This window comes from Drosophila arizonae, chromosome 5 (assembly GCF_054131065.1).
Source record: "Drosophila arizonae isolate 15081-1271.41 chromosome 5, UAZ_ARI_1.0, whole genome shotgun sequence".
Classification (NCBI taxonomy): Eukaryota; Metazoa; Arthropoda; class Insecta; order Diptera; family Drosophilidae; genus Drosophila; species Drosophila arizonae.
In genome coordinates this window covers 20,356,648-20,376,746 of record NC_142925.1, presented here as the reverse complement: position 1 = coordinate 20,376,746, position 20,099 = coordinate 20,356,648, and the positions used below count along the sequence as shown (strand labels likewise).

General features: G+C 39.7%; 4 protein-coding genes and 1 long non-coding RNA gene across 11 annotated transcripts; 3 read left to right on the top strand and 2 right to left on the bottom strand.

Annotated features, from left to right (window-relative positions):
* Window positions 1-17: 17 nt before the first annotated feature.
* On the top strand, window positions 18-698 carry robl (dynein light chain roadblock). Its single transcript, XM_089470980.1, has 3 exons — window positions 18-155; window positions 237-315; window positions 375-698. The coding sequence occupies exons 1-3, from the start codon at window positions 153-155 to the stop codon at window positions 584-586; spliced, it is 294 nt and encodes a 97-aa protein (XP_089327106.1). The 5' UTR covers window positions 18-152; the 3' UTR covers window positions 587-698.
* A 497-nt stretch (window positions 699-1,195) lies between these two features.
* On the top strand, window positions 1,196-9,876 carry LOC108620560 (uncharacterized). Of its 5 annotated transcripts, none has more exons than XM_089470964.1 (2): window positions 1,196-1,414; window positions 5,582-9,876. In XM_089470964.1, exon 2 carries the CDS (start codon window positions 6,521-6,523, stop codon window positions 8,129-8,131), a length of 1,611 nt encoding a protein of 536 aa, XP_089327090.1. In that variant the 5' UTR covers window positions 1,196-1,414; window positions 5,582-6,520; the 3' UTR covers window positions 8,132-9,876. The 5 variants fall into 5 exon arrangements, with proteins under 5 accessions (XP_089327090.1, XP_089327091.1, XP_089327094.1 ...); XM_089470965.1 differs by having other exon boundaries at window positions 1,196-1,531; XM_089470968.1 differs by lacking the exon at window positions 1,196-1,414 and adding an exon at window positions 1,573-1,595.
* On the bottom strand, window positions 3,365-4,534 carry LOC149268741 (uncharacterized). Its single transcript, XR_016270433.1, has 2 exons — window positions 3,949-4,534; window positions 3,365-3,879 (listed from the first exon to the last, which is right to left on the bottom strand). It is a non-coding gene; the product is annotated as an uncharacterized LOC149268741 (long non-coding RNA).
* Window positions 8,790-13,782, bottom strand: Tes (testin LIM domain protein). Its single transcript, XM_089470959.1, has 4 exons — window positions 13,341-13,782; window positions 12,612-13,276; window positions 11,135-12,056; window positions 8,790-11,074 (listed from the first exon to the last, which is right to left on the bottom strand). Exons 1-4 carry the CDS (start codon window positions 13,645-13,647, stop codon window positions 10,458-10,460), a joined length of 2,511 nt encoding a protein of 836 aa, XP_089327085.1. The 5' UTR covers window positions 13,648-13,782; the 3' UTR covers window positions 8,790-10,457.
* A 149-nt stretch (window positions 13,783-13,931) lies between these two features.
* Window positions 13,932-20,099, top strand: qkr54B (quaking related 54B). Of its 3 annotated transcripts, none has more exons than XM_089470969.1 (9): window positions 13,932-14,151; window positions 14,691-15,056; window positions 15,116-15,240; window positions 15,504-15,991; window positions 16,053-16,157; window positions 16,226-16,461; window positions 16,822-17,129; window positions 17,211-17,599; window positions 17,965-20,099. In XM_089470969.1, the coding sequence occupies exons 2-7, from the start codon at window positions 14,762-14,764 to the stop codon at window positions 16,902-16,904; spliced, it is 1,332 nt and encodes a 443-aa protein (XP_089327095.1). In that variant the 5' UTR covers window positions 13,932-14,151; window positions 14,691-14,761; the 3' UTR covers window positions 16,905-17,129; window positions 17,211-17,599; window positions 17,965-20,099. The 3 variants fall into 3 exon arrangements, with proteins under 3 accessions (XP_089327095.1, XP_089327096.1, XP_089327097.1); XM_089470970.1 differs by having other exon boundaries at window positions 13,932-14,157; XM_089470971.1 differs by having other exon boundaries at window positions 13,933-14,151; window positions 16,056-16,157.

Genomic DNA, 20,099 nt, shown 5'->3' with positions numbered 1-20,099 from the left:
TATAAACAAACAACATTGGTCTAGTATTTTTAACTTAATTTGGCGTTTTCTCTTTTTGAACGGTGGTCACACCGCCGTATCGAACAAACAAAAGTTTATTATTTTTTTTGCAAAGCATTCAATCTTTAAGAGATTAAACTAAGCTAGTTAAAATGGTAAGTAAATAATGATAATAAAATAAATATTAATAATAAAATATATAAAAATAATAAATTTACATTCTTTTTTAATATCAGTCGCAAGAAGTAGAAGAAACGCTGAAGCGAATCCAAAGCCATAAGGGTGTCGTTGGAACAATTGTCGTCAACAATGAAGGTAGATTCATAATTTTCATTCATTCGTGGTACCTTATTCACACATAGTTGGCTTATTAGGTATTCCAGTTAAGTCGACGCTTGACAATACAACAACCGTTCAATATGCTGGTCTGATGAGTCAACTGGCCGACAAAGCGCGGAGTGTGGTACGCGATCTCGACCCATCCAACGATATGACATTCCTTCGAGTGCGCTCCAAGAAACATGAAATTATGGTCGCACCCGACAAGGATTTTATTCTCATTGTTATTCAAAATCCAACCGACTAAATGTTTACTAAGCGGAACTTATTGCTGATAAAGAGTTGTGTAGTTCTTTCATTTTTATGAATATAGAAATAAGTAATTTGGCACGCTCGTACATATACAAAAAGCCTTTAAAGTCTTGTTGTGATCTCATTGGGGAGTTAACAGCTTGATTAACATTTGCAAATGGATTTTAGCAGCTGGTTGAGAAACAAACTATTAACATTACATCTGCAAAGCTCAGCTGTTCAAATGACCAAATGTTACCAATCGATTAATGAAAATGTTTGACTACTAAAGTATCGTTTTTAAGTTGTAATTGCTTTAAGTTTATATTTAATTTAAAAAAAGTTTATTAGTTTATTTAATTTCATTAATTGAACCACATAAACACTTTTATAACGATCAATATATAATTGATATTTTATGTTGTAAGACAACTGTTTTATGGTACTGTCTCTTAAATTTAACCACAGGAAAATTAATAAATAAACACTTTTTTCAGTTCAAAAGAAACCTCAGATTACTTGAAATAAAATTGTAAATTTAAATTTAAAAGACAATTTACAGACCTAATACAGACTAATCGATATTTACGATAGTAAAAAGATCATCGCTTCTGAAATATCGACGTTTTGCCATCTCCCTAACCTCAGCGAGTCTGTCGACAAGTCGTGTGTGTGGTAGTGGTGAAAACTTATAAGTTTTAACAAATGCATTTAAAAAATTAGTAAAGGAAAAATTTACCCAATAGAGATATATATAAATATTATATATATAAAATACTTTAAATAAATCGTCAACACAATCTACGCGTGTGCAAAGCAATAAATACAAAAATATAACAAAGAGGTAAATGTGAAATTGGGCGTGCAAGAGTAAAGAAAATGGCGTAATCACGCACTCAAACCAGCAAACGGCAACGCAAACGGAATCTACGCTCCCCAATCAGCCAGTCAGCATTTAATGGTCGTTCGTTCTTTCAATATTTGATTAAAAAACCAGAAATACATGTATAATTACGTACATATGTGTAAATATATATAAATATATTTATATTTATTGTGTATATATACATATATATATTTAGTGTGAATGTGAAAAGTTTTTATAAGCTTTAATGTGAGCAGCGTAAGCGATTTCAACGCAAGTTTCTGTGCAGCCATATTTGTTCCGTGAAAAATGAAAATGATATGTACATACATACATTCATGAATATGTATGTATATAAACTAACAACTGAAAAAAGAATTACTTCGTATCAAATCTTCGTCCCGTTGTTCGCAAACCCAAGCAATTTTCAACGATTCGTACCGTACAAACCAACATCGATACGTCGTATTATGTACAAATGTTCATACATACATACATACATACTTTCAATATCGACGATGGCATCACACAAGAGCGCACACGCATACGAACTCAGACAAACCTCATGCACGCACGTACTACGTAGAGACAATGTGTATGTACATATGTATGTCTCGCCAGCCGCTGCTGGTACATAACAGAGTTGAACACATAAGGGCTGGCTCAATTTATAAATAAGAGGCGAAGCATGTGCTGCGCAGCAACTGCGCTGCCGACTACGACAGCGACAGCGACTGCATTGCAGCGCTAGGGATTTTATTACGTACAGCTCGAGCGAACATCAGTTCGCTGTTGTTGGTGTCGCTGTCGTTGGGTTCGTTTATATTTTTGGATATTTACATATGTATGTATATATTTACATGTGCTTGAATTGGTTTGGTGTATGTGCATCTAGGAGAGGTCTCGTTAAATGCATGCATGTGATACGTAAAACGTAAAACACGACGCTATACAAAACAACGTTATTGTTCAAACGATTCAATTCCCACCCACAACGCGTATTCGCGTATGTTTCTTGTCGCATTCCACTTGTACATACACACATACACATGCAGAATACAATATGGCTTTGACCAGCAACAACAACAACAAGAGCAAATTGCAATATTTTTCACTGTATTGAAAGCAGACAAAAGTGTCCTAAAATTTGACTTTACAAAAGTGTTATACGCATCTGTACATGCAATAATCAATTTGAAATCAATAATCAATGCTATTGGGAACAGTGAAGCTGTAAATATAAATTCTCAAGTGTGAATCATATGGTGGATTGAAAAAAAAAAAATAAATAAAAAAAATTGCTTGCGAAAAACAGCAGCAACAAAGTCGCAGTAAATAATAATAATAAAAAAAAAAACTGCTTCCTTGAATCATATGGCACAGATAACATGAGTCAAACGTGTGTTTTTTACCTTTGAATTTTCTTAGTCAGTCAATTCGAAAAACAGTTACTATACTCTTACTCAAACAATACATCTATATTTATCGGGCGTAGCTTGTTACAGCTTGAAGTCCAATAATAATAATATATTATTGCGATCGTTGTTTGCGTATATCTTATCGTATCAGGTGTATAATAGATAAATACACTACCACGCGACCAATTTGAAAAAAAAAAAAAAGAAAATGGAAAAAAACTTTTTTGTTCGTGACGTTAACCGCAGTGGTTTAGTCTTCTTCGCGTTGAACTTTCGACCTCCGCGAATAGTGTGTAAAACTTGAATATTTCTTTGAAATGATCGACGCTTTTTGTATCTGAGCTCTGTTCAAGCAATCTATTCGATTGAAATTTGTATAGATCGAAAATATTTTAAACTTGATCTTCTTAAATATTTTGCATTTATAAAACTACCCTTAATCAATCAATTATACTGTTATAATTAATTAAACTTGTTTTCAACTAATTTTAATAATAATATATTCAGAATATTCAATTATAAAATCAAAATTTATTTTCAATTAATTTTAACATTTCAATATATTTTAATATATGAACATATTTTAAAATCAATCAATGATACAAATTGAATTTATTTTTAAGTAATATTATATTCATTATATATATATTATATTTTTCAATATAAATTATTTTCAACCTCTTTCGATATTTTTATAATTTAAAAAAAGTTAATTTTTAATATATTATATTTTCATAGACTCTTCATAAGTATGTATTTCAAATCATTTCGTGATTGTTCTTAGTTTGTGAACTGTTGTGCTCGCTTCGATCAAAAGTGACCGACAGGCGACCGACTTTTATCGCAGCAGCAGTAAGACACACACACACGCATACGGCAACACTGGCGAATGAACAACCCCAAAGAGACTCACACATACGTTCTCACACACACAAAGGCGAATGGCCCTGCAGCAGCAGCAGCTTTCTTCTTCCCTTACTCTGGTTTTTGGGCACCAAACCGGTTTCATCCCTGTTGTTATGCGGACTTGGTTTTCATTTCATTTTATTATTACTGTGAAATCGCAGAAGTAATGAGAAAATGGGAAACTCACACCATTTAGGAAATGTCTCCATCGTATACTGGCAGCTCTTGGCCTGGCCAGCTTAATACTGTGCCCGCAAATACATAGTAATCAAATTTATTAGCTAATTGTTGTGGAAGAGCGGCAGGGGGAGCAGGGAGTAACTGAAATATCGGTATTGGAACTTGTGCGTGCGTGCGTGCGTGTTGCTACTCGTGTCTACCGAAGCGTTTGTCTGTCGCTCTTTTCGCAAAGCTCGGAACAACACGTAGAAACATTGGCCTATGTGTATACTAAATGTCTTTTGTACATATACAGATTTTTTATATGTATATATAAGTATATGTATGAGTGTGTACAATGCATATATTAAATGCCGTAGCGTTATCGCCAAAAACAAAAACAAAAAAACATCAAATCAGCAACAACAACAAACTCAAATATAGCAAAATTATTTTTGGCTTCGTTTTTTTCCCGAACAACACGCAACAAAATTGCACAAAACAAAATCCGTCTCTCTTTAAAACAGATTGTGTCTGAATATATTCCAGGGCTGCAAAAGCATCGATCTATGAATGGTGATTTAACAAATTCGTTTGGAAGGTGGTTCTCATAAGAAAAATGTATATTAAAAATTGTTGTGTGATTCAAAATATATAATCAATACTAAACATTGATTACAGCTTCATGAATGGTTTATTTTATTTTTATTTCAAGTATATTTAAAAATGGGTCACATTTGATTGAATTATTTGTATATTTGATATTTGTTAAGTTTAGTTTCATTTAGTTTAGACATCAATCACCAACCGGTTTTTAGTCCCTGTTATGAATGTGTACATGTGTGAATGGATCTGTGTGCGTGCATATATGGACATATTCATTCCCCGTTGTTGAATCAGTCGAAAACATGTTTCATAGCAGCTGGATAGTGATTATATATTTAGGATTTTTAGTTTTAACACCTGCCGGCGGAATCATCCGGCTACCTGCGCAGCAAATGCACAAAACATATTTGTTGTGAATTTCTCCTTGAGCAGTTGAACTTTGACCCAATCACTGCTGGTGTCGAAAATACAAAACAGAGAAAAACACAAAAACACCGAGCTGCAAAGTGAAATTTGCAACAACAAACAAAGATTCAAAAAAAAAAAAAAATTCCAAAATGCGAAATGCAACTGCACTTGTCCAAGTGTGTATGTGTGTTGGTTGTGCGTGCATTTGTGTGCGTGTGCTCTCATTTTAAAAGAAACGACAAAAGACACCAACTGCGACGATGACGCTGACGACCGAGAGACAGACGACCTTTTATTTACTTTTTGGCATAGGGAAACGGGGACCTGAAATCTGAGTACGTTGAACATCTGTTCCGAATGGTTGTTTTTGTTGTTTCGATTTTTTTTTTCTTTTTCATATTGTCGGGCACAAAGAAGATTTCACCAAGAAATTATTGGAATACATGTTTCGGCTCATGCACACACGAACAACTCTTAAAGTACACACTTATATATGTGCATATGTATATATTTATATACGTGTATGTGAATGCATTTATATAAGTGATTCGTGTGTGTGTGTGTACTGCATATATTGTATGGGAAAACACAATGCAAAGTGTGAAACAAGACTCTTTCTCACATACGTACCTGCTTTATTTCATTCCAGGTAAATCGACGACAACTGAATACCTAAAAGCGGCAATACAACAACAACAATAACAGCTAGGGGCAACATCGAAGCAGCGGCACGCAGAATAAAGAAACAAGGAAACATTTGCACAGCAACCAGCCGACGACAGCAAGAGCAGCAGCAGCAGCAGCAGCAGCAGCAGCAACAGCAACAGCAACCGACAAGAAAAACCACTTCAACAAAAGAGGATAACATATTGAAAGAGCTCTACTCACACACACATACCCTCTCACACACACAGACTTACGACAACGGAGCTGCCAACTTGCACGTATGTACGTGGGAAAGTAAACCGACATCTTTTTACGACGTCGTCGACTTTTGCAATCGTGCGAGAGAGCCAGCGAGAGCTGAAACTTAGTTCGACAAACACGCAGCAGGGCCAGGGCTAGCCCTTTGATAACAGACACTCACACATACGCACGCATGTACGCCCACTGTGAAACGTAGACAAAGGCGATCGAACGAAAGAGCGTACCTAGCTGGACATTGCGAGAGCGCAAGACAAGTGACACAGAGCGAGAGAAGAGAGACTCTGGTGGGCATAGAGCTGTAGCTGTTCGGCATTTCGGTGTTTGGTGTTCGGTGTTGCTTAACAACCGTTAATACAACTCGAGCTCGAGCGCACAACGAATTTGGAAATCTCGGCAGCGGCGACTCGACGAGCAGCGCGCATTCGTGAAAGTGCGTCGTTGTAGTTGGCGTTGTGCGTGTGCGTGTGCGTGAGCGTGATCAACTTGGAGCCGCGCACTCAGTCGACTGCATTTACGAAATACTAGAGTTGCCACATCGTTTGCGCACATGAAAGTACATAGAGCATAAATCCATAACAACAACGTAAACATAAACAGCAACAGCACAGAACAGCCCAGGGTAAAGGACAAGAAAATAGCAGCGATTCAATCCAGACTTCAAATGAAAACATTAGTGCTCAGTCCGGACGATCTGCAGAACTTTAACAAGTTCATTTACGATCCGAAATCAGCAGCTCAGTTGGCAGCCAGTGCGGGCGCCATTGCAGCAGCCGCCCATGGACATCCAGGAGGCGTGCAGCTAGTGGCAGGCGGCAGCGCGGTGCCCGTCACCACGATGAGCACTGTGGGGGGCGGCGGCACAGGCGCCGGCGCGGGCTCAGTGAATAATACCAACAAGCTAATGGCATTGCACTACTATCTGAATCATCAGGGCAACTATGTGGGCACAGCGCAGCCGGCGGGCAACAACAACGCAGCCGCAGCTCATGCGCAGCAGCAACAGCTGCTCGCACAGTCGCAGACACAGCTGAAGCAACTGCAGCTGAAACAGCCGACCATACACCAGCACCAGCAGCACATCAGCTATCATCATCACCATCCCTACTACCAGCAGCACCAACAGCAGCCGCAGCAGCAACAGCAACAGACGCAGCTGAGCCACAGCCATCACGGGCAACACAAGGTGCAGGTGCAGGTGCAGCAGCAGCAGCAGCAACAGCAGGTGCAACAAAGTCAACAGAATCATTTGCCTGTGCATGCGCTCAATCAGAACTCAAATTTCTCGGCGGCCAGTTCCAGCACAGGAGGCACTGCGTCCAGCCATGCGCCCACACAGCAATCGAACGGCTCCAGCGTCTCACCCACAATCATCAGCCATCAGCCACGCGGCGCAGTAGCAATAGCCGGTGGCAGCAACAGCAATATCGCTGCCGCGGCAAATGCGCTGCTGCGTGCCACAGCTGCGGCCAGTGTGCCGGGCTCCTCATCAGTGTCAGCATCAGCGATAGCGTCTTCGTCGTCAGGTTCATCCTCGTCATCCTCTTCAACGTCGTCGTCCGCCTCGTCAACATCCGCGTCCGGCTCCGCCAACTGTGCCAAGAAACTGAAAACAGAGCCGCTCCTCTCGCAATACAATCAAACGGAGCGTCTCAACTTTGCCAACACGTACATCGTGTGGAGCGAGGAGCATTGGCGCCGTGTGATCTTCCATGATGAGCGACGCTTTAATTTGGATGGCCCCGATGGTTTCTCCTACTATTTTCACGATCTGCGCAACTATGAGCGCACGCTGTCGCAGCGGCCGCGTGGCAACTCCGTCTACATCTACCTGATGATCTGCGTCGGTGGCCCTATCCATCTGGAAGTCTCGTCCGCCAAGCAGCGGCCCGAATCCTGCATCGAGGCCATCTTACGGGAGCGCCCCAATATTATCAGCAAACTGGGCGGCAATACAGAGTTTGTGCTGCAAGATCACAATTGGATGTCGCATGCTCTGCCCACCGCACAGGAGCTGCTCAATGGTGAGGGCTTGAAGACCCAAAAGTGGCCTACAATTGCCCACGATTTGAACATCATGGAGAACATTTGGGGCTGGCTGATACGCGAGGTGTTTGACGGCGGTCGAAAGTTCTCGCGCAAGGACGACCTCATTTTCCGCATCAAGGAGGCGTGGTCGCGCCTGCCGCACGACCTGATCACCAACCTGTACAGCACGCTGCCGGAGCGAATCACCGAGCTGTATTACACTCAAGGCGTCTACACGAATTGTTGACAACCGACGCTGCAACACGCGAATGCGAATGCGAATGAATGCGAAGACGACAGTGAAGATGATGCTAAGCGTAAACAGGAACAAGAGCAGGAACGGGATCGGAAATGGAAATGGAAATGGGAGCGGGCAGAGAATGGGAATGAATGGCAGAAGCTTCCTCGCATGGCAACGGCTTCTGTGGCTGTTGCTGTTGCTTTTTCTGTTCCTCCTCGCACGCACTATGTTCTAGGAGGGCCTCCAAGACGTTGGCGATTGCAAATCTTTTCGTACATTTAACTTGACATTTTTTGTGTATAGCTTTAAGATGTATGTGGGCATGTGTGTATGTATGTATGTGTGTGTGCGTGGGTGTGTCAGAAAGAGTGCGTGTGTGACGGGAGCAGCTGAATCTGCATCCTCATCCGAATCTGAATGCGAATCAATGTCCGTATCTGTATCTGTGCGTCTGTGTCTGGTATCTGCCACTGCCTGCATTCAGCACGGTTTGGTTATGTATTAAACGGAACAAGAAGAGAAAGAAGAAATGGAACAAAATTCAAGCGAATCGCTCGCGGCCATCGTGTGGCAACACTGGCTGCATGCAGAACCCCTCAGACAGCCGATGTAGCCAGATCGCTTTGTAATTAGTGTTTGTTTTGTTTTGATTTTTTTTCTGCAGCGAATCCCCGATCTTAACTTTAAGGCCTACTATTAGTTGTCGTTTTATATAGAAAACTCCCTCTTACCCGGTATCCCCCACCCAAGCATATAGATATATATATATATTAGTTACAAAAAGAAAAAGTAAAAATAATAATCATTATTTTATTTGCACCTAACTCATTTTGTTGATTGTTTTTTAGTTATGCAAACGAAGTAGGCGAACAAAATTAATGCAAAGCGCGAGAAATAAAACTTGTAACTAAAGTATTATTTTAAGGCATAGTTTTTTGTTTATAGCAAATTACAAACATGAAACAAACAAGAAAAGAAATCTAAACTAAAAATCCTATCATGTAAAGTTGTTTACAAGCAAACATAATAAACTAATTATCAATGTAATTAATACTTATAAAAATATAATATATAAATTAACGAAACAAAAAGAAGAGCAAGCGAAACAGAAATAGGGAGAGAGAGAGCGCGAAAGAAAAATAGTGTTAAGATAAATCAACAAATTGGTAGCTCACACTGCAGAGAAATAAAAAACAAGTAACATTTGAACATAGGATTCATGCTGAACATATATTTGACATAAAAATCAATTTATTTAACCTATACACACCTATTTACACCCATACATAAATACCAAATCGTGATCCACTGAAAAGACCTGCACTGCGACGGGTACTTTGAGACGTTTCGATTCATTGAAGAATATACCGACACACCAATAGATCGCTCCATATACGATCAGGCGATACAGAGAGTACACACCAACATATGCATATATATATATATACGACAAACTGAACAACAAATTGCAAGAAAGGGTTTGCAGGCTACCTAATCCTTGGAGCTCTCAATTGAGAGTTGAACACACAACCCAATTCCCGATTCTCCAATTCAGCAAATTATGTGATTTTCCTTTAGTTTCGCTTTTCGTAATGAACTCAAAATGTCAAAAGAATAAATTAATTAAAATTAAAACAATCTTTATACATACACACATAATACATATAAAATGGAAATATTATGTTTAATTAATAATGAAATGCAATTACCAATAAAAACTACCAGCAAATACGTAAAAATTAATATAACAATATTCATGTGTTTTCTTGAAACATTTGGTTTGGGTTTCGTATGACTCTTAATAAATTTGCTGAAAGGCTTCGAAAATTCATTATCTAGCAAATTACTTCTCTTCTCTGGAAAATTTCCCATCTATAAAAATCCACCTGTATTGCTCTATATCGAAAACACATTTCCCAGAATATTGCAAGCAATTCATTTTATTTTGTATTTTATTTAAAACTTTTGTGGTGTATAGTGCTTTATAAAATGTTGTAAAAAAACGTGTATAGATAATACTTTATAATATAAATAGATACTTTCATATAAATATATGAATATATGCGAGCGTGTAAATGTTTTCCATAAATTGGCACGGCTTTCAATCCAGTATAAACTACCTATATATATGTATAAATATATATTGGTAGATCATCATACTATATAGGCGTATAGGCTAGGCACTTTAGTTAAATATTGCAGAATGAATTCAACCTCGTAATTGTGCAGTGTTGCATGGCTTGTGGAAATACTACATAGATATACCTATAAATCTGAACAATTATTTGTGCGTATTATTGAAATACTGTTTGGATTGTTAGTTGCCTGGAATTCAGGCTGGAATAATGCTGCGCACACAGGCCGGACTGCAGAAGGGCATGTCCTGCTTTACACAGAAGCGACCGCCAATCAAGGACTTGGCGCATTGAGACCCTGCGCAGACGAAGCACGGTCCATGCCAGTGGATGTCGCCCCAAGAGACGCCCTGATCAGCCGGTCCAATGGGCAGCTGGCAGCGCTTGCAGGTGCCGGCATAGAACTTGTCATAGCAGTCCAGACATAGCGGCATGTTGGACTTCTCATCAGGTATATACTGCTGGCCAGCCAGGGGCTCGTCGCACTGCAGGCAGCAGAAGTGTTTGATGTGATACGTGGCGCCCTCGGCGGCGGTATATTCCTTGGTGAAGATCAGCTCGTCGCAGGCCTTGCAGCGGGGTATCTTCAACTTGATGGCCAAATCGCGTCCACAGTAGACCTGGCCGTGGTGGAAGAAATAGACCAAGTCCGCCAACAGCTCGCGGCACGTCTGACACTTGAAGCAGCCCGGATGCCAGGCGATCTCCTTGCCCGCTCGTTCCGCCTTGACGGCCACCTCGCCGAACTCAATGGCCAGGCCGCAATCACGGCAGCTGATGTTCGAGATAGCGACTGCACCTGTAGCTGCTGCATCTGCAAGTAGGAAATATCTTCATAGTATCAAATTTGATTGGTCTGTCCCACTTTACTTACCACCTGGTGTGCTTGCGTCGCCCACGTGTAGCTGCTGGAACTGTTCCGACATGGCGGCACAGTTGGGGTACATATTCATGTGCTCAATGCCTGGGATGCTTGTGAATTTGCCCAAACTAGCGTTTAAGTCCTCGCCCGCATGTCCAGGCGTCGATGGTTTTGAGCAGAAGCCCGAGTCATGACTGGCGGAGTTGGTAAGCATCTCATTGCCATAACTGATGTCGCCGCCAGCAGCAGCTGCGTTGGCCATGTCTGCGAACACCTTGTCGATGTCGTCCAAGAGTTGTTCATCGTTCAGCAGCCAATCATGTACCTGTTTGAGCGGCTCCAGCAACTGGCACTGATCGTGCCGAATGCCCTTCTCCTGCAGCGTTTGAAACAGGCGATTATAGTAGGGTGCATTGGCCACTGCCGAGTGGAGCATGTGCTTGTCTACTCCCACGTGTTGTAGCTGCGCCTTAGTGGCAGGCGCCAGGCCATGGAGCTGATGTAGATTAGCCGTGGAGACTGGTGTTGATGCAATGACAACTGGAGGAGCAGCCCGTCCGGAGCGAACCTCCTGTAGTGCCTGCTTCAAAGGCTCTGCCTGTACGATTTGCGCAAATACTGGGTCCCGGTCGTAGTCAATGTGGGCGGGCAGTCCACAATCATACACAAGGGTGGACACGCCTCCGAATTTGACACGGCGCATGGGCGTGTCCTGGCGCATTTGAGCACCAAAGCGAGCCGCAACCGGATTTTTTAGCGGCAATGGCGAGTGGAATGGCGTAGCTGGCGACGATTTGAGTGGTGTTGTGGTCATAACAGGCGCAGGACACACCGTATTGATCTCAGCTCTGAACTGTGGATTACTCACATACTCCTTGCGGAACTCAGAGATGGGCCCAAGGCGAGCGTCCCGTGAAATGTTAAGGTTCTTTTCCTGCAAGTGGAAGTATATTAATTGATCAATAAAAAATGATTGAACTAATGCTGCATCCGTTACATACTAAAGCCATTAACATTAGTTTGTTGAGTGTGCCATTTTATTTTCGTTGAATTTATGGGATATACATTTTAGTTTTGGTGAAAATTAGTTGAGGTAAAGAAAGAAATATATGAAAATTCACCAAAATAAAGTGGAGACTTCAAAGTCACCACAGTTTAAAACATGGAATAGAAATCGACTCAAGTAAATTGGAGACGTCAGATACACCAAAAATCATATACACCAAATTATGAGAAAGCGCACCTTAGTTGAAACATCGACTTAAAAGCACCACAGAACAAATCCTCCAGACATATACACATTAAATTCACCTAATACATAATACACCATAATGAAATAACTAATGCTTATAAAAAGCAATTTGCACAAGACAATAACTACTTGCTATGACACGAGAAACCTGTATTGTATGACAAATATCTAATCCACATATACTCCAATAGGAATACAAATGTGCATAATGGAAATGGAAAGCTTGGCCAGTCTTACCTTCAACGATCCCAATAGCTTGTCGTAGATGACGCCATGCGTCACGAGGCTCTGCATGGAGGGCTTGCTGATGCCCAACAGTTTTACCTTGGTTTCGGCTCTCAAAGCGGGATGTGCATCGAATTCCGTGGTAGAATCGCTCAAGGGCTCCGAGAAGGCCACCAGCAGCTTGGGTTGTGGATGTGCTCCTTGCAGGGATAGTGCATTGGCCAGCTTTGGATTGGCTAAAAGTTCGTTCAGAGTGGCATCCGCAACCGGCGCTATTCCCAAAGAGTGGAACACTTTGCGGACGGCTTCGGGCACGGCTGGCGGTGGTGCAGCTGGCAGCTGGGGCGGTACAATGTGCTCCACTTGAGCATGGGTAAGACGGCCTACTCGCACAACGATGCCCTGACCCACGCATTGGTCGCGCAGCTTCTGGACGTACTGCTGTAGCTGCTGGGCCTCGGTCTCTGTGAGATTGTCGCAGAGCGCGGCGTCCAGATCATGTGGCGGCACTTGGAACTCCAGCTGCTGTTTCCGTTTGTGGGCGGCGTCGCTGCCAGCAACAGGAATTTGAGCTGCGCCCAGTTTCTCCATGTAATCCGATATCACGTCCGGCGCGGCATTTGGTGGTACCCATTCCACCTGGACGGGCTGGCTGGCCAGCGCCTTAATCTTGATGTCTGTGAGAGGATATACATCTATATAGATCTATACGTCTATACAAATATCAGGGATTGTACTAACATGCTGGCTTAGCTCGTATCTGGCCCAGAATCTCGAACTGCGCCCAGCCTGTGGCATCATCGTCGGTGCACATGTGCTGATCCTTACGGCACATGCAGTTACGACAGACCTTGCGCCAGAAGTGCAGATCCAGCCCAGGACACTTGTCCAGGCACTCGCCGCAAGGAGCGCCGGCTCCTGACTCGTGGCCAAGTTTCGAACGTTTCAACAATTCGCGTCGGCTTTCCAGCTTGGACAGCCATTCCGGCGCCGTGGGCGTCTCGACGCAGGAGTTGGCGTTGCCATTGTTAGTTGTGGCGTTGGGCATCTTGTCAATTGGTCATTCCTTAAATACTGGTCATTAATTGGAAATATTAAATTATATGAAATAAAAAACAAATGAAATGAATATTTCGCAAAGACAAAGCACTTATTAGTGTGACTGGGAGCGAATAATAGAAAATTACCAAAAATACCATGGTTAAGCGAAGGCGCTGCTGCGTTTCGTTAAGTGTGGATTCAATTCTATTAGTTTAGACATAAACCTTTAAAACTCTCGCTCAGCTGATTTTCGAATTTCGAATGAAAGCTAACTTGGCTGCAGCTCTCTTTTGCTGTGCATTGTTTTCGCGAATCTGCAGCCCTCGCGAAAACCAAAACTTTATTGCCAGCCATTGCATAAAAAAACATACTCCGTGCAAAAACGTTTAAAAAATAGATTTCAAATACCTGAAATTCGCATACTAAAAAGCAATAAAGTGAAGCGTTAAAGAAAAAGTGATCTTAAAGATCTCAATCGTCTTGGCTAAAATTTCAAGAAAATGCAATAAATGTATGTGTACGTAGGTGGAATCAACTGCGTCCCACTGAAAAGTGAAAGTGCAGCAGCAGGACAGACAGCAAGACGAGCAACGGACGGACGGTTGAACAAGCCAGAGAGTGGCAAAAATTGGCCAACAAGCTGGCAAAGATCAGAAATCGTGTATAACTAAAGCGGCAATTGAAATAAAATTGTTTTAATGTGCGTTTTTTACCGGTCTCTCCTGTCTTTCGGCAACAAATTGACTTTGAATTTCGCATGGTGGTTGTTTTTGCTTTGCTGTATGCGTATGTGTGTTTGAGTGTGAGTGTGTGTATCAGGGGGTAGGTGGAGAGGAGAAGTAGCTGCATTTGAATTTGAATGCGTTTATGAAAACTGATTTAAGTGAGACTTTGTGAAAGGGTTGAAATATAAATACATATAAATACATACATATATATATATATATATATATATATATATATATATATATATATATATATATATATATATATGTATATATCCATATCTGCATATACTTACACTTAACAATTAATTGATTGATATTGTAGCTGCCGTGAGGGTCATTGAATATCCATTAGCCAAATCAAACGCTGACTTGCCACCTGATTGACCCATAAATATGACCGAAAAGTACGACAGCAACGGCGACTATTCCGCATATAATGAGGACGATAGCAATGAGTACGTTGGCGGAGGTGGTGGTGGAAAGCCACGCAAGAGCATAGGCAGCAGCGGCGGCGCCCACAATGGCGACAGCAACGTCCACGATCATCGCGATCGCGATCATGGCGGCCCCGAGGGTAGCGGCAATGTGCAGCTGAACGAAAAGGCCAGCGAGTACATACGCGATTGCATGGCCGAGAAGAATCGCATGGATCGCAAGTTTCCCATTGCCGAGAAGCTTTTGGAAGGCGGTAAGCGTGCTTCTTAAATTTAATTTATGTGGCAGATAGTGAAATTTGGTGTTTTGCAGAGATTGAAAAGGTGCAGACAACTGGACGCATTCCGTCGCGGGAACAGAAGTATGCAGACATATATCGAGAGAAGCCACTGCGCATATCGCAGCGGGTGTTGGTGCCCATACGCGAGCATCCGAAGGTGACTCATTGCTAGATATCTATTGTAGCCAGTTCTATGTAATCTAACTATATATAAGATGATCTGTTGCTTGAGATTTCAATTCCGTTGGCTAGGTGGTTCATTTAGATAATATATATTTTAAATGGGTGGAAAGCTACAATGGTCACTAAATATATTATAGTAATTGAATTAATCTATAAGATTATTCAAATATCAGTTAAATATTTTATATATCCATCTATTATATACAAATGTTAATACTCCAATCTTTTTTCTTGCAGTTCAACTTTGTGGGCAAGCTGCTTGGCCCCAAGGGTAACTCATTGCGTCGCCTGCAGGAGGAAACGCTGTGCAAAATGACGGTGCTTGGTCGCAACTCGATGAGGGATCGTGCCAAGGAAGAGGAGCTACGCTGCTCAAAGGATCCCAAGTATGCTCACCTCAACAGCGACCTGCACGTGGAGATATCAACGATTGCGCCACCCGCAGAGGCATATGCGCGCATCGCGTATGCCATGGCCGAGCTGCGCAAATATCTGATACCGGATAGCAACGATATTATACGGCAGGAGCAACTGCGTGAGCTGATGGATAGCACTAGCCTAAATGATAACGACTCCAATTCCAAGAGTAACTACAAGAAAATGACGCATATGCAGAACGCCGGCATTGGCGCTAATGCCATGGGGGGTCAGGGTCTGGTAAATTCAAGTGGTGGCGGTGGTGGTGGCTCCAGTATGTCGAAAAATTCGGCTCATCACAACTACAGGTAAATTTTATAGTTCCATTGGAGATTAGTTGTTGGCCTAACTCGATTTTCTTTCAATAAGCAGGAGCTCGCAGCAAGCGTCGTTTAGCAAAAATGTCTTGGCGCCCAAACAGAAGGTCATGTCCATCCTAGAGAAGGCCAGAACAGCAATGGATGAAACTTACGGGTGAGCTTGAAATGAAAAATTTTAGCTACCAATTGCCTATAACTGTGATTTGAATGGGTATTTCGTAGACGGGGCTATGACGACGGCATTTCGTATGATCCTCATCAATCCTACGACGCCTACAGCTATGCATCGCACGGTGGACACGCCCATGGGCCTCACGGACCGCCCAACAACATATTGGGCGGCGTTGGCAATATCAGCGGCGTCAGTGGAGGAACTCGTGGCGGTCACTATGAAACTCAAGATTATGAAACGGATTACTCACGAAGGGATTACTACCAGCATTCACCTGGATACGCAGGTACACGTGAAGCGGTTTTATATAGGCAATATTAGATAGAAGCTGTTGTATGTTCGAAAGTTATAACTCAACCTTTCATCAGTGAAGAGCAGTTATTATAGTTCTTTTAAGTAAACTCTTTGAATAGTGTAATAGAATATTATTTGTCTAGTCTAGTTGAATAACATGAGTTTTATGTGCAGTTTGAGCAATTGAACAATATAGGTTATAGGTGGCTTGTATCCAAACTAGGTATTCCATCCGCATTAGACCTTAGATCTCAGTCTTACTGAACAAATAGTTTTTAACTATTTGGGTTATCCATAGTGATCCCATTATACATACTATAATTGTAATGTAATAATTATGTATACTTTGCAGCTAGCGGCTCAGTAGCGTCATCAAATCCAAACAATGCAACAGGTATAAATTCGAACCACAACCGCAGTCATGTTAACAGGTGAAATTTGTTGGGTTCGAGAAACGCGAGCAATGGAGATGGTGTGAGAAGCATAAGGAGTGTGACAAGTCCTATACCGAAAACCCACTATATGACCCGATTCATTAACAACAGTAGCAACAGGAACCACAATAACAACAAACGCAACAGCAGCTTTGTGCAAGTGGAGTGCAGCAACAACCAAAAGGAACCCAACAACAAAAAGAGCAACAGCAATGGCAGCCACAAGGTAACAGCAAGAGACGAGGCATATTGCAATAACTTTGAATTGATGTATTCTGATAATAATAATGAGTATTTTATAATACAGAAGCAGAAGCAGCAACAACAGACACAACAACATACTCCACAACAATTGTTGACAGTGCAACATGAACAACAGCAACAACATTCACAACAAAATTACCCACCGCACAACAGTTACAACCAAAACAACAACAACAACAACAATCATTTAAATAGGAATAATAAAATCAATTCCATCGATGTGAAAATTAAATCACATTCTATATCTACGAATGTGATGTATGGCCAAATGAGTGCTGCAGTTGTCGGCAAACGCACCATCCACAGCAACAGCCAGAACAACAACAACAACAGCCACAACATTCACACATTAGGCAGCAAAAACAAGAACAACATGCAACATACCCAAAACAACACAACAACTTTAACTGCGTCCAGTATGCTATTAGTAAGGTATTAAACAAAACAAAATAAAACAAAAAGCAGTTCAGAGCACAATTAATCAAATGGATATTACAACCATCCCTTGTTCAGTCCAGTACAGTAATCCTTCATTATTCCTTGCACAGCCAAAGCGCATGTCACAGCAACTATTTGAGATGTAAATACGTAGACAGAGTTCATAATAATGCCTGCTTGTTGCAATATACATATCCAATACATATGAATGATCATATATACTTAATTATATATCAATATTTATTATCATGATAAACTATTTGTTTGCATTCACAAATAGGCGCTGCTGACTTAATACACAATCCACGAACACAATTGACATTTCTCTAAATACTCTTAATACTTGCATTCTCTTACAGCCCTTCCATTCCTTCGCTTCATATTCGTGAGATTCCGTTCTTGCCAGTGCAGTTTCTCTAAACCACATTGAAAACTAAACAGATACAATAACAAAATACAGTTAAACAATAACAACAACAAACAAGCAACCACAACAAATCGAGAGCAACATCACAAATACTTTGTACACTAAATGGAAAGAATATTTACAAACGAAACCTCTAATATATATACATACTTATATATACATACGTGTATATACTAGATACAAACATATACAATATATACATTAAAATAATAATATAATATATATGTAATATATATATTTTTTTGAGTGCAAGGAAACTGTTGGATGATAATACAGCTGGATCAACAAATTGATATTTTAACCTTGTGTTGGCTGATGGACGATGAACGACAGACAATTTATGCCAAGGATATATTGTCCGGTTTTTTAATCTATATTTACACGAAGAGCAAAACATCTTTAAGATATTCGTAATAAAAGTGCGTGCATAAATAACAAATTATCAAGAGATATAACCGTTAAACAATTAGAAAGGTACAGCTTAAAGCTGGATATGATACTTTAACTTATATATATAATAAAAAATACTAATATACATATATTTATTATAAATATTATAAATCGGCTTAAACAATAAACTGTAAACATTTCTCGAATACGTGCGTACATATATATTTCTGTGTATTATGCTCGATCTTCAGAATAGAAAACACATTTTCTAACAACTAAACTAAACTAAAACTACAAAAATTTAATTATAAAATATCAAATCAATTCGAATACTTATATAAATCTATGATTTTTACAACTTTCAATAATCACACAGATTATTTTGCTTGTTAACATTTCTACGCTGAAGATCGGACATATATATATTTAAGGATATATATGTATGTGTGATTGTGCAGTGGAGCAGTAGGGCTGGAAATCTCTGAGATTAATTACTTAAAACTATATAACTGGGCACACTTAAAATAAATTAAATATAACTATATATACAAATACAGAATTGAATATTTACATTCGAATAACTAAAATAAACAAATGATTGACAACATAAAAATAAAAGTAAAACTAAAAATATATTTATAAAATATTAATATGATTAAATACTCGATAACTTAATATATAATACGTATTTATATTATTCAGAAATTGTGAGACGAAGCCCATATGTGGATAATGCTGCAAATGATTACTTTATTGAAACAACAAACAAAACTATTAAAAATGAAAAATAATACTCATTGAATTTACATAACTTATTGTGTGCGAAGTCAAAAAGCTCAAAAACATAATTCCCAATTGTATTTTCTACTTTAGTAAGCTCGCGTAAAATAATTTATTGCATATTGCCGAAAAATTGTGTGATGAAAAGCAAAAATGTTTCCCGAAAAGATATACAGCACATGCCAAAATTAAAATAGAGTTTGAAAATATAAAATGAAACACAGTTTGTGCCAAAATGTAATCAATGGAGCAATAATATTTTCTGAAACACTATCTTCCAGCGCGATAGACAAAGTCGGACTAAGCAAATGAATACTTTTGAATGCCCCTCTAAATGATTTTCTATTATTACTATTATTTTGTATGACTTGTAAGCTGAGCTAATTGATGCAAATATATAAAGAACTCTAACCTATTGTTAGTGATGTGTATTCATAACGAAATCAGATAATTATATCTTGTCCAAAAAAAGAAAGCAAGAAAAATATTTACTTATAACCATGTGAACGTTAAATTGTTAAAAACAATTAAAATCTAGTTTGTAAAACAATATCAGTAAAAAAAGATACATACATTTATTTCAAGTAATTATTGTTATTATAGAAATAATAAACAAAACATACTTAAAATCGGTTCCAAAAACCTTAATACTGAACTTTAATAATATACATATATATGTTTATATATGTAAAAGATACTTAAATTGAATGGCAAGTTAAAATACAATTTACAATACAAACAATAATATTCAATACTAAATAAAAACTTCCCCGCCCTATAAAGATTAAACAATAAAACTATGAAGACAAACAAATATTGAGTTATTCTCATTAATTATTTCATGTACAATTAAATAATGAAAATAATAATAAAAATATTTAAAATGTATGCTGAAAA